General features: G+C 40.8%; 1 protein-coding gene across 5 annotated transcripts; it reads left to right on the top strand.

Moving 5' to 3' along the window:
- The first annotated feature begins 50 nt into the window (after positions 1-50).
- On the top strand, positions 51-10825 carry nr2c1 (nuclear receptor subfamily 2, group C, member 1). Of its 5 annotated transcripts, none has more exons than XM_034145966.1 (14): positions 51-311; positions 2925-3056; positions 3266-3499; positions 3752-3830; positions 3926-4111; positions 5005-5185; positions 6768-6864; positions 7092-7276; positions 7611-7764; positions 7923-8044; positions 8193-8335; positions 9052-9189; positions 9342-9447; positions 9895-10825. In XM_034145966.1, exons 2-14 carry the CDS (start codon positions 2985-2987, stop codon positions 10064-10066), a joined length of 1869 nt encoding a protein of 622 aa, XP_034001857.1. In that variant the 5' UTR covers positions 51-311; positions 2925-2984; the 3' UTR covers positions 10067-10825. The 5 variants fall into 5 exon arrangements, with proteins under 5 accessions (XP_034001857.1, XP_034001856.1, XP_034001859.1 ...); XM_034145965.1 differs by lacking the exon at positions 51-311 and adding an exon at positions 364-502; XM_034145968.1 differs by lacking the exon at positions 51-311 and adding an exon at positions 365-502 and having other exon boundaries at positions 5005-5155.
- Positions 10826-12906: the final 2081 nt, after the last annotated feature.

The raw sequence follows: 12906 nt of genomic DNA, 5'->3' as shown, positions 1-12906 counted from the left end.
TGAACATAACACACAAAAGGTATTCATACACTGTGATAGACATGCCGTTACTCCTGTGATTTAAAAAAATATATATATATTTTGACAGGTTGACACCATATACTGTATGCTCTCACATACACACCATAGACAGTATATATAGACATACACACATAGGCTATGAGCCTCTGCCACCCAACTGCGCATGTGCGTGAATCGTTTATTGATGGAAAAGGTCACGAACTCTGACCCTCCCACTAACTGCAACAAACAGTTAAAATATTAATATATTGAGGACTTATACATAATCTGACACAACAGCTAATTGGCAGGTAAGACATGTTTACTAATGTGGATGCATGCGATGTTCAAGAACCAGACACGAGTGGCCAGTAACACAGGAAGGGAGGGAGTGTTCAGTAGGTCTGCAGCAGGGAAGCAACCATTACCGGTTAGCAAACAGCTATCCTAGCTCGTTAGCACTGTCGTCCGGAGCACAGAGCTTCGAAATTAGAATAGGCAGGTATGTAATAGTGTTGGTATTTGTACGCGTCTGCATTAGTATGTATGTAGGTAACGCTATATATGTTAGTGTGTAGCTAATCCGAAGCAGTAATGTTGCAAACAAACAGGCTAGTTAGCCAACACGCTAACAAGCTTAGCCCCGTCAGCTAGCTGTGTTACCGTTAGCTCATGTTAGCTGCTGCGCTAGCAATGCTAACTAGCATCCGCAAACCAAGCAGCCACATCGTTAAAAGAAAGTCTGAGTGTGACAACAGCTCATCGTAGTGTTAACCCATGAGATGTCTTGTTAAATTGATGATAGATGTGGATATCCAGTGCAAGAATTAGTGCGGTTTTTGCCCATTTGTAAAACGCGAGGTCCCTCCGCTGACTGCGATTGAGCATCATGGGCCTTGAACCCTATCATGCTTTAACCCTTCAATTTTGACCTTTCACCCACAGGAAAAGAAATACCTTTATCTTCCGTATCGATTTTACATAGCTGGCTGTCAGGAGCTTGTTTGTGTTACTACTGCACCTTTACCGCTCATTCGTTGTCACTTAACATTCATATTATGCCATATTTTGTCAGGCCATCAATAGTACAGTTTCGAGCTAGCGGTTAGCATAGGCCACGAACTAACATTAGTTAGTAGCACGCAATACCATAAATCAGATGATATTATTTCACATTATCGTTCATTACGGAGGATTGCAAGCCACATGTTAACCTCGTTAAGAAGTATCAATCACGTTTAGTCCAGAGATATATAAAAGCTAAAGGGAGAGGTAACGGGGAACTAAAGCAGGAGCGTAAAGGGTAGTAGCATTATAGTTACGTGTTTGTAAGACTTAACGTTACTCGCTTTTAATAACATATCTGAGATATGATACAGTTTATGTAATTCAAACTATTGAGATTGAGCTCCGTGGGGCTCCAATATACATCGGTATATAAGACATTATATTTGCACATGTGGTAAAAGTTTTATGAGATGTCCTACGGGTATCATGTTTACACACAGAACTCAAAGATCTACTCACCAAAATTGATGTTTTTCCATATTTTTCTTATAGTAACACATTTATATGAAAGACCAACACCGACAGTTCATTGATGATGTTATTAATGAGTATTGTCAGTGTTCCCTGATAGAGCTTATTCCTCCACAGTTAGTTTTCTGTTGCTCAGAACCATTGCAAATATAGAGCTCCACAGTTGTACTGGATGACATGTTCCTGCATTACTTTGAACATGGCCACTATATATTATGTTGCAGCAATCTCACATATACTGTCCAACTGTAGAAAATACTAACTAGGACAGCTGTGTTAAAAATCTGTTCCTAAAAACAAATGTAGGGACTCTTGAAATGGGACTGTTTGTTAACCACCACTTTCAAAAGAAAGAGAATAAACTCAGCCTTAGGCCTAGGCTCCACGGGAACGAAAACGGGTTGAATCCGCATATTTCTCATGCGTATAGCCCTTTAAGCTCGACGACGCCGTAACGGAAACGTAGAAACAGACCCTGCAAACGACAACGGGTCCAAAGGTGGATAGATCTGGGAACGGAGCGCTCTGGGGGGTCCAACGGGGCCGTGGAGTCGCCTATACGGTCATCCGTTTCTGATAATGACGACGCAATAGCCCCGCCTCTCCCCACCTCTGCTGCTCACCCCCGCAAAAGTACACTGCACACTGAATTCAGATTATTTATCTTTATCTCGATATGGACATAAACGCGAGTGAAGTCTAATCTGACAGGACGGAGACACGCAGCTCCTCCCGCTGTGATGCAGCGGGAGGAAAACACACACTTCAAGTCAGATCATCACCCTTAGCTATTTTAATTACCTCTCAAACTACCTAAACTAGTTATAAATATGTTTATTTTTACTGTCTAGTCATCATTACTGGATCAGCTGCTGCATGAGACAGACACTGACGCTGTCAGAAGAGAGGAAAAAGAGACAGCCTCCGTGTATTTGATGATTATATATCATTATATCGTCGTTATTCATTTGTTTTAAAGCTCAATAAATAACAAAGAAGACCTTTGACCGGCAATTTTATAATTTTGTCTGGAAGATTTCAACTTTAACACACGTTGACCGGCGAAAAACTCTGCCCGGTTCCCTCGGCCCCCACCAAGGAGAATAAACATGACAACCATTCTTCTTTGCTGCTTTTGTGGAGGAAGTTACAGCTCCACATACAGGCTCGGCATATGTACTGCAGCTTTTCCAGCGGTTGGATGTAAACGGAGCCGTCTCGTGGAGCTTGACACAATCCGGTGTATATTGCGTGTGGGCGGAAGATTTTTTGCGTTTGCGTTTGCGTTACTCCGATGCGTTTTGCCGTATGCGTTCCCGTGGAGCCGGGGCCTTATTCTTGAAGGAATTACTTTAAAGAAAGTAAAGCATATGTTCTCTCGACAGGTGTGAATGCCTCATGTGGCACTGATGTGAAGAACAGTAGAAGGTGTACGCAGTATCAGAATGGATGGGCAGACTCAAAGGATTCAACTTGTGTCGGCAGACAGCAACATGGCATTAGGACACAGAATACAGGTGAAGAATGATCATCTTCTTTTCTTTCAAAGATCAGCTGACAGAAAAACCTAACACTGTTTCAAATTTGCAAAATATCCTTAGTCCCCCAATGACATGCATTCTGTTTGCATAAATACAAATCCTATTCTTTATCATATAATTAGCTTAACTTCTCTTTCTGCATAAAGTCAACAATCACTCATGTTTTCCTTTTTTTTCCCTTACAGATTGTAACTGATCAGCAGACTGGTCAGAAGATCCAGATCGTCACAGCGCTTGAGCCGTCTTCCCCTGGAAAACAGCAGTATATTTTAGCAAACACTGACTACCACTCTGCAGGGAAAGTGATCCTTGCCAAGCAGGAGGGCTCTGCCAACAAAGTCATCCTCTCCTCTCAAGACGGATCTGGGGTCAACCACCTGTTGTTCGCCTCCCCTGATCTGGCTGGGCAGCAGATTCAGGTATATCCAGGAAATATTAGTTTTATTCCAATTGTAATAAACAAGTTACTGAAAGGTCTGATCACTAAAGAACAAACGTGTAATATTTCAGAATCAGAATACCTTTATGAGTCCCACAGAGGGGACATTTGCATCGTTACAGCAGGAAAGAGCCACAGACAGCTTAATGTTATATATGTTAAAAAAAGTACTACATTTCCAAACCTAATGTAATATGTGCTGTATTTAACTTTGTTTAAATTTCTTTTTCAGTTTGTGACTGAAGGGTCAGACCAGTCTCTTGGGAAACCGGTTGTGGAGTACTGCGTTGTCTGTGGGGACAAGGCCTCTGGTAGGATTTAAGTTTAACCTTCTTTAACATTATAATTTTTTCAGTAGTGAGCAAAGATTTTCCAACTTGACCCTGTTTTGTCTTTCCTCTCTCAGGGCGCCATTACGGGGCTGTCAGCTGTGAGGGCTGTAAGGGTTTCTTCAAACGCAGCATTAGAAAGAACCTGGTGTATACGTGCAGGGGCTCCGGAGAGTGTGCAATCAACAAGCTCCACCGAAACCGCTGCCAGTACTGTCGCCTGCAGCGCTGCATATCGCTGGGCATGAAACAGGACTGTAAGAGTAAAATACTCTATTTACAGTTTAAGTTAACACTTTAGCCGCTTTCACACCAAGCACTTAGCCGGTACTTGTTCCCCCCGAACTCTTTAGTCCCTCAAACTGTCCTAGTAGATCGCGTTCTCACCGGAATAAGTCCCTGAGGGAGGATTAGGCAAATTAAGCCGCTGACGTCACTTCTTCTTCTTCTTCTGCTTTGGGTTCAAATTATTTTCCGTAGTTTTACGGGGCGTGGTTTGCAATTCGCCCAGCCAATCAGAAATTATTAGTGTGGCCGACACACGCACAAACTATTTCCTTCTCAGGAAAGTACTACCTCGCTAGCAGGGACTATCTGGGGGTGAAAAGGTTTGCGCGAACTAGGGACTAGTTCCAGATCCTTTTTGGTGTGAAACCAAATCTCCCCCCCCTATCGGCCTAGTTCGGGGGGAAAAGTACTCCGGTGTGAAAGCACCTATTAAAGGTGGGGTAGGTAAGTTTGAGAAACCGGCTCGATGTACACTTTTTGTTATATTCCATGGAATGCTCTTAACATCCCAATAGTAATGAATATCTTAAGTGCTTTGACAAAAAATCCATAAAAAAAATTCATCTGTGGAAGCCGTAGTACTGTAAAAAGCACGACCAATCATTTTAGCCGGCCCAGCTAAAATAACTGGATGGCCTACCTGCCTGTCAGCCTTCCATCTGTGCACAAACTTATCTCGTGCCCTCATTGGTCATGTGCGCGTTCGTGTGTGTTGGAGGAGGGGCTCTGTAAGGAAGTGGCAGATTTCTTCCGGCTGTGTATTTTCAAATTCTAGCGCACTCGAGCTGGTTTCTCCAAAATTACCTACCCCACCTTTAAGTTCTCACTTATATGATGTTTGACTCTGATTACTTTGTTTTGTCTCTAGCTGTGCAGTGTGAGAGGAAACCTGTTGAAGTGAACACCAGAGAGAAATCTGTCAACTGTGCAGCCTCCACTGAGAAAATCTACATCCGCAAAAACCTGTGCAGCCCTCTGGCTGCCACGACTACCTTCATGTCCGACAAGGAGACCGCCAGGTACACACACTTCATAAAACATGACGCCAGGTATACACACTTCACAAAACATGACTCATTATTTTTGTTGTTAATTGTGCCGCATTTCCACTGCATGATCTGGCACAGCTTTACTCAATTTCACTTGCTCTATTTTGGTATATCCATTAGCAGAATAAAATAAAATAAAAAACTCAATATATTGTAGTTCAATACAACCCCATTATTAATAGGGCTGTGCATCTTCACTGGTCTCACGATTCGATTTGATTACGATTATCCTGTCAACGATTCGATTCAATTCGATATCCCGATGCATCACGATTCATACCAATGCGCTGCATCCTCAATTTTCTATATTACTGCACATGGCTTATTTTTCATCAATGCATACATGCAGTAAATACATATGAACTCTCTTTTTATTATTTAGAAAGTGCTTCAGAAATCAATAACATAAATGTCTTGACATTAATTTATAAACCAAAATAAATTAATTGTATAGCTCTAGCCTGTGTCTGTGTGTGAAGTTGTTCCATCCTCAAAAACAAAAAACTAATGCTTCTGCAGTCTGCAGCTTCTAGCTACGGTCTTCTGTTAAAAAAAGGACACTGAATGTCCTGAATGTGGCATCACACACAGGACTTGAGTCTGAACACAGCAGACAACAGGAGTATTTACAATAGCATATACAAACAAAAATACTGCGTGTGGGTGCACACTTACATTCTCTGTCTTACTGTAGCATAAATCCCATGAATGTATGAGATTAAGTTAGCTTCATTATATCTCAATCAGTGATTAAGTGAATAATAAAGTTTCTATCAGGTCACTATCAGCCTGTCACTCATTATTTTCAGGGAGGGGGCGGGGTTTGGAGGAACGGAGAGGAGACGTGATCGCGGAAGCTTTTTTCCTCCTGCCTTCACAAACTTTACACACGTATATAATAATATCGTCTGAAAATTGCTAGAGGACATTCATACTCTGCAATCCAAGACTTAATTAAATCCACCAAAAACCTGACATGATTGTAACGCGATTATTTTTTGAAAAACATAAATCCTTGTGTCTCTGAGCCGCAGCGACACGGAGTGATTCAGAGCGGGTCCTTCTGCTGTTGGTTCTGGACTGGTGTTCTTGTGTTGGTGGATAAAGCAGACTGCTCCGTGTTTGGTGTTGCTGTGCCGCTGTCACGTCTGTTCCCTGATCTCTGCGTCACCGACCGATTTGATATTAAAGTGACAGAAAAAAAAACGTTATCGTAAAGCCTCGGCCGGAAAATCAGGAAGCAACGTTACTACGCTATAATCGATTATCTTCCGTCACTGCATCGATACCGAATCATCCACGTCCGCATCGCAATGCATCGTAGAAACGATTATTTTCAACACCCCTAATTATTAACCACAGTCTCAAAAATGTCTGTAGGGTTGACTTGGCATCTTTCTATCTCATTGTCTTTATCTGACATAGGATTCGGGAAAGATAGGATTTTGTTACATTGGATTGGATTGAATGAGACTGTACACATGTAACTAATCAACTGATGAGAGTTTGAGTTATAACTTACTCGTATTGCATGGTTATATATTAAATAATGCAATGTGAAATGTGTCTTTTCCAACTTCAGGTCTACAAGTTTGCTTGAGTCAAGCATGTTGCTCAACATCCAGCAACCGTTCTGCAAGATGGAAAACACAATCTTGATTCCAGCATCCCCCGACAAGGTAACACAGTCCAACATGTCATTCCTACCTAACAATTCCTAAATATTAGTATAGATACAGCCGATTTTACTTATATTTAAGAAATGAGTATTTGCTTGCTCATTGAAGCTGCATGTGTCTAAACTTCTGTATGATGTAAACCAGTTTTGTTTTGGTTATTCTTTCTTGAAGTAGTTGAGTGATAACCACCAATGTTTTGTTAAATAAAACACATTTCCTTTTTGCAGGATGACCCGTCTCATGGTGACCTCGGCACGCTGGCAAATGTAGTGACGTCCCTCGCCCACCTCAACAAGGCCAGAGAAGCGAATGACAGCTGCAACGACATGATGGGAGATGATACGCTTAGCAACGGGGACAGCTCCATGACAGACCTCCAGGCTGATGAGCAAACTGCAAGTGATATTACTCGGTGAGGGAGATGTCATACAGAATCAAGAGGCTCTGATACTGACCAGTTGTTGTTTCTGAATAAGTTGTAAGACGTGAGCACTAGAAAGAAACCCGGGGGCTGTTGTTCTCTGTTTGTTACAAAGCTTTAATAGAATTTCCTGCAGGGCCATGTGGTTTCTGACTCCGCTCTTTAGGACTTAATTAGATTCACCCACAGTTATTTAAAAATAAACAACATGTTAAGGGTGCACTACAGTGCTGCTTTGAGTTCTATCCTTTGTTTTTGTTTCCACGTAAGCTCAAATAGAATTGATGTCTAAATGTTTTTATGTTAACTCTTTTCACTTTATTAGAGCTTTTGACACTCTGGCCAAAGTCCTGCACCCTACTGACGGCTCGGCAGGAGAGTCCCTGGAGGCCACCATGCAGCTGATGTCAGGGGACCAGTCGGGTCCTGTGGTGGAGCTGGAGGGGCCGATACTCTCTGACAGCCATATCCCTTTCAAGGTAAAACCACAGCGGACACTGACCTCTAGCCTCAGGGTGAAATCCAACTGAGACTACAAACCCCTGCTTATGTTCGACTGAGTGCACATTTTAAAATCAAACTCTGGCTAACACCACAGTGATGTTTTCCCTCTTTATTCTCTAATGTGTTTCTACAGCTTATGATGCCTTTGCCTGTGCCAGAGTACCTCAATGTCAACTACATCTGTGAGTCAGCTTCCCGGCTACTTTTTCTCTCTATGCACTGGGCACGCTCCATCCCTGCCTTTCAAACCCTCGGGTAAGCCTTCGTCATATTTCCTTTCATTGTCTGATAACACCTTTTTACTTCATTCATTACCTGTCAGTTATAAAATGACAGTTAAATGTGCGCTTTCTCTAATGTGGCCATACAGTTCAATTAATTCCCCTTTTTTTTTTGTTAACAGCGGTCAAGATAATGACATTAACTTAATGAAAGCCTGCTGGAATGAGCTGTTCGCCCTGGGTCTGGCTCAGTGCTCCAACGTCATGAATGTTGGTACCATCCTAAGTGCCATTATCAACCATCTGCAGACCAGCTTACAGGAAGGTAGGAGGCTCTGCTGTTTGTTTGCCTGCTAGGTCAAAGGGCGTCCACAGCTAGAATTATAGCTAAAAAAGAGCGAGCGAGCAAATCCACTTGACAACTACTGTGTCTACTGCACGACTACAGAAGTGAACAATATCATTAGGATCACTTTGATTGATTTAATGACCGATTTAAAAAGCTCACAGGAATTTAAAATCCATCTGAATTCAACAGTGCATTTGTCTCACACATTAGGGTGAAATAGTAAAATGAGTTTTAGCCATATTTTCTAAAAGAAATAAAGTGTACACATTTAAATAAACAGCATCTCTCTCTTCTCATCTCCATGGTGCTGAAAGGCACAGCAGCTGCAACTATTGGACTGTTTTCCTATGCTTATTATTCATATCCTTATTTGAATGTCTTTCTCTGCACAACGCTCAGCAGTAACAGGCCATCAGAATCCACTTTAGGGCTTGGACTCAGCTGCAGCTGGTGCTCGGTGCCACCGTTTACAGAACCTTATCGTCTATCAGTGTGGATGCTCACATTATATATTTGCATTTATCGCTCTTGCTGTGACCAGACCTTAGCATTTGAATACAATTGTTTTCCAATGTGATCCAAAGGGGAGAACAATGTAATACAAGCTCTATTCGTATTTACTTTGCATAACAATCTATATCAATGTCTTTCCCCTTGCATCCTTGACTCATGTTTTCTTTTATCTCCTACAGATAAGCTGTCACCAGATCGAGTGAAACTAGTAATGGAGCACATCTGGAGGATGCAGGAGTTCTGCAACAGCATGATCAAGCTGTCCCCAGACTCCTATGAATATGCCTACCTCAAAGCCATCATTCTTTTCAGTCCTGGTGCGTTCACAACTCACCAGTTCACACAATAAAAACTACATTTCCCAGTTCTTATCCTCCTGTTGGGGAACAATCCTTTAAAAAAGATTTACATAGGGCTAAATGTGCATGGGCTCTTGTCTGACTGTTTGCATTTGTTGTTTTTGTGCCAGATCACCCAGGCATAGATAATACTCCACAGATAGAGCGCTTTCAGGAGAAGGCCTACATGGAGCTGCAGGACTACGTGACCACGACTTACCCAGAAGACTCCTATCGGTCAGTAGGCTTTACCTCTGCTACATGACAGCTAATTTCACAAAGGTTATGATGTCCTGATACAGAATTGTTATATTTCTACTAGAGGTGCAACACTGAATCAATCTTCAGAAATATAATCATTTGATTATCAATGAACCTTTAAATGTCAGAAAATGCTGTCTTCTGCTCTCAAATATGGAGATTTCCTGCTTTTCTCTGTTTTATATAACATTAAACTGGCTATCAAAGCAATACATTACAAAACATTCCTGTGAACTTTAGAAACTGGGATGGACATCTTTCACTTGTTTCTGACATTTGATAGACCAAATTATTAATACAGAACATATCGTCAGAATAATCTATAATGAAAATAAGCAGCCATACGATTTTGCAAGACCGATTTGTGATAATATAACGAATGTACTTGCTACATGTCTCTAATTTCCCCCTCATTGCTCGCAGGTTATCCAAGCTGTTGCTGCGTCTTCCCGCCCTCCGGCTGATCAGTGCTGCTGTCACTGAGGAGCTGTTTTTCGCCGGTCTCATCGGCAACGTGCAGATCGACAGCATCATCCCGTACATCCTGAAGATGGAGTCCACCGACTACAACAGCCAGGCGGCCTCTGGGGTCTGACACCAGCTTGTGCCATTTGTAACTGAACTGGACAGCAGGCCAATCAGAGAGCTCCACAGAGCGATCACGAAGTGGTCCCAACATACTGTATTTATGACTCCGCATCCTATGGGAAATCAGTTTTCACTCTTACCTTGCTCCGGCTTCTGACTCCTGAGTCACCGGTCAGTAGAACTCACAAAGAGGACGAATGAAATCAGCGGCTGCGCGCCTGCCAACCTCTGCCCGTTCAGGAAGGAAACCTGGAAACCTGCATCGTAGATTGCGCTTTTTATTGTACATAGTATTTTATGTTTCATCGCGTGCAAGCCTCTCCTTTTTTCTGCAGATCTTGTTTCTACTTTTAGAAATGAAGATGGTTTGATTTTCACTGCTTTCCTACGTGGTCATGCTTTTTTATTTTCTTATAATTATGCAGAGAAAAAAAAGACTTGTCATAATGTGAGATGTTGTTATTGCAAAAAGGTTATAACCTTTATTTCTTATTTGTTTGGCAATCCAAAGGATCAGGCCGCATCACTTGTTAAATACCTGACATCATGAACGTATTGTGTATATAGATTTGTATATAGATCGCACCAAGAAGGCTAGAATGGGCAGCACTTGGTAACTCATCAATCCCATCTTTTGGACAAAATAATGTGGACAGAAAAAGGACAAGTCATTAAAAAATAAAAACACATTTCCACCATGTTTCTTTATTATTTACACAAGTGAGTTTTTATTTGGAATGAATATTAGTAAAGAGTATAAATGACAGATCTGACTCCGTTTCTTGTCTCCAGATGATTTACTGTATGCATTGTTTACGTACCGACTGCAAGAAACAAGAGTAGCTTTTCAGGTTCTTTGCTTTTAAACACAATTTTGTTTTTGTGTGAGAATTCTTTTTTAAACATAAGTAGATGTTGACTCCCAAACAGCCAAAGATACAATTATTTTGGACCCATGCTCAGTCTTGTTTGGATAAAATGGTGGGTCCACAGCTTGAGTTATAATCAGCTTTCTTTGTGGATGAGGACAGGACATGTATTTTCTGTTTATGCAAAAATCGTCTAAATACAAAAACAGGCTTACATAAATAATGTGCCAGTTTATCAGTCTGTTCAAATTCAGACAGACGTCAATAGAGTAATCAAATTATTAAAAGTGATTAACATTATTTTTTTCACAAGTTCATCAAGCTAATCAAACTTTGACCTTTGTCAATCAAAGAGATTAATGAATGTCTGTCTCAACTAGTTAATCAGTTTTTAAGAAAACTACAAATAAATCTGACCACATACAAAGATTTTGGGGTGAGCACTAGAGTATACACATGTTGTCTTCTCCCCTAAATTGCATTAATCCCATAGATTTATCCACATTTTGATTTAGGGGCTTCCTTCAAAAAAGTTATCTCCGTTATCTGGACAACTTAAAACCCTGCATAACTCTTTGTTCTCTGAGACAAACGTATCAAACATGATAAACTCAGTACACATGCTTCATGGAACTTCAAGCCCCTGTCTGAATAACCTCAGCAGGTTGTTTACATGGTCCTTCTGAATAAATAATGCAAAATCTGTATCCTCACCCAGTGACTTAGTGCAGCGTCTTGTGTAACGTGACGGTGGAAGATATCTCAGGCTGCTGTGCAGAGGAAGATAGACTTTCAGTGTGTTATTAGCAAATCCATTTTTCATCAGTGCTCTGCGGGAACAGAGGACAGCACCTGTAAGCGTTCCTGTGCTGTAGTTACCTAGAGACTGAGTCCAGCTAATTAAAGCCACTGATACGACCATTAAATCTTAATGCCCAGATTAATTCTGATGCTGTTCTTAGAAGTCCAGTACATCCTGTAGCTCTTTAATTTGATTCCCCAAGGCCATATCTCCAAATCTCTCTACTCTCCCTGCATGCCATGTTACACTTGCTGTTCAAACAAAAGAGGACAGCCCAGATAATCTGCAACTCCCGAAACACAAAGATATTGTGTGTAACTGTAAAGGTTTAGCGATTTGTGATGCAACATGGGCTTTTGTGTTCACAGCCAGGTGGATTAGCAGGCTGAATGAATGTGAGAGAAAGGCCCCGCTGGACTGTTCCCATGGCCTCTTGGGGCTTTTAGTTTTAATGCTCAAGGGCAAGTGAGGAGATTGCTACAAAACAAGGTGTCTCTTATATTAACTTGAATATAGTAATACAGATATAGCATAATCAATTGTAAAGATAAAATATAAAAGTACCAGCTAAAGACATCTCAGCAGTGTCCAGTGTTACCAGCTGAGGTGATCATCACACATTTAAGATTAAATAATATAAGTAAAATTAGTAATTACCGCCCAGAAAACTGATAAGCATTTACACTTTTGTTTTTTTCATTTACACATTCCTCTTTAGTAATATCGGTTTTCTCTTGTTTAAAGCATTTTTTTGTTAAATCCAGAAAAAACTCTTATTTTTACTTTAGAAGTGATTTGTAATGTTTTAAACTCTACCAAATATCACAAGTCTAGAGTCTATCACAAAATAATAACAGCGAGTTTGTTGGTTTGGTTCTTGATACACAGTTTTGTTTATAGCTAATATACTGTACAGCTTTGACTAATGGAAATTGGATATGTTTTTGATTTGTATGTATTTATCTTTTTTATACAGTCTATGCTTTTCCCCATATTTTTAAACAATAGCTGTTGCATAAGAGATTTTTACTCAGGAACTGTACACTTTTGAGGTACTTTCACTTGTGCATTTCCATTTAATCTATTTTATATTTCTACTCCACCATACAGTTGTTTGACAGCTAGGAACTAATTTCTAGTTTACATGCAGCACATGTCGACAACAAAATGATCATG

The sequence above is a fragment of the Trematomus bernacchii genome, unplaced genomic scaffold (genome assembly GCF_902827165.1).
Source record: "Trematomus bernacchii unplaced genomic scaffold, fTreBer1.1, whole genome shotgun sequence".
In the NCBI taxonomy this organism is placed as follows: Eukaryota; Metazoa; Chordata; class Actinopteri; order Perciformes; family Nototheniidae; genus Trematomus; species Trematomus bernacchii.
This window is presented reverse-complemented; position numbering and strand designations above follow the sequence as displayed.

Coding starts and splice junctions, on each gene's coding strand:
- nr2c1 (XM_034145966.1), top strand. CDS start 2,985: ATGGATGGGCAGACTCAAAGGATTCAACTTGTGTCGGCAGACAGCAAC. Junction 6,865..7,091: donor TTCCAGCATCCCCCGACAAG/GTAACACAGTCC, acceptor TCCTTTTTGCAG/GATGACCCGTCTCATGGTGA. Junction 7,765..7,922: donor ACAGCCATATCCCTTTCAAG/GTAAAACCACAG, acceptor GTGTTTCTACAG/CTTATGATGCCTTTGCCTGT.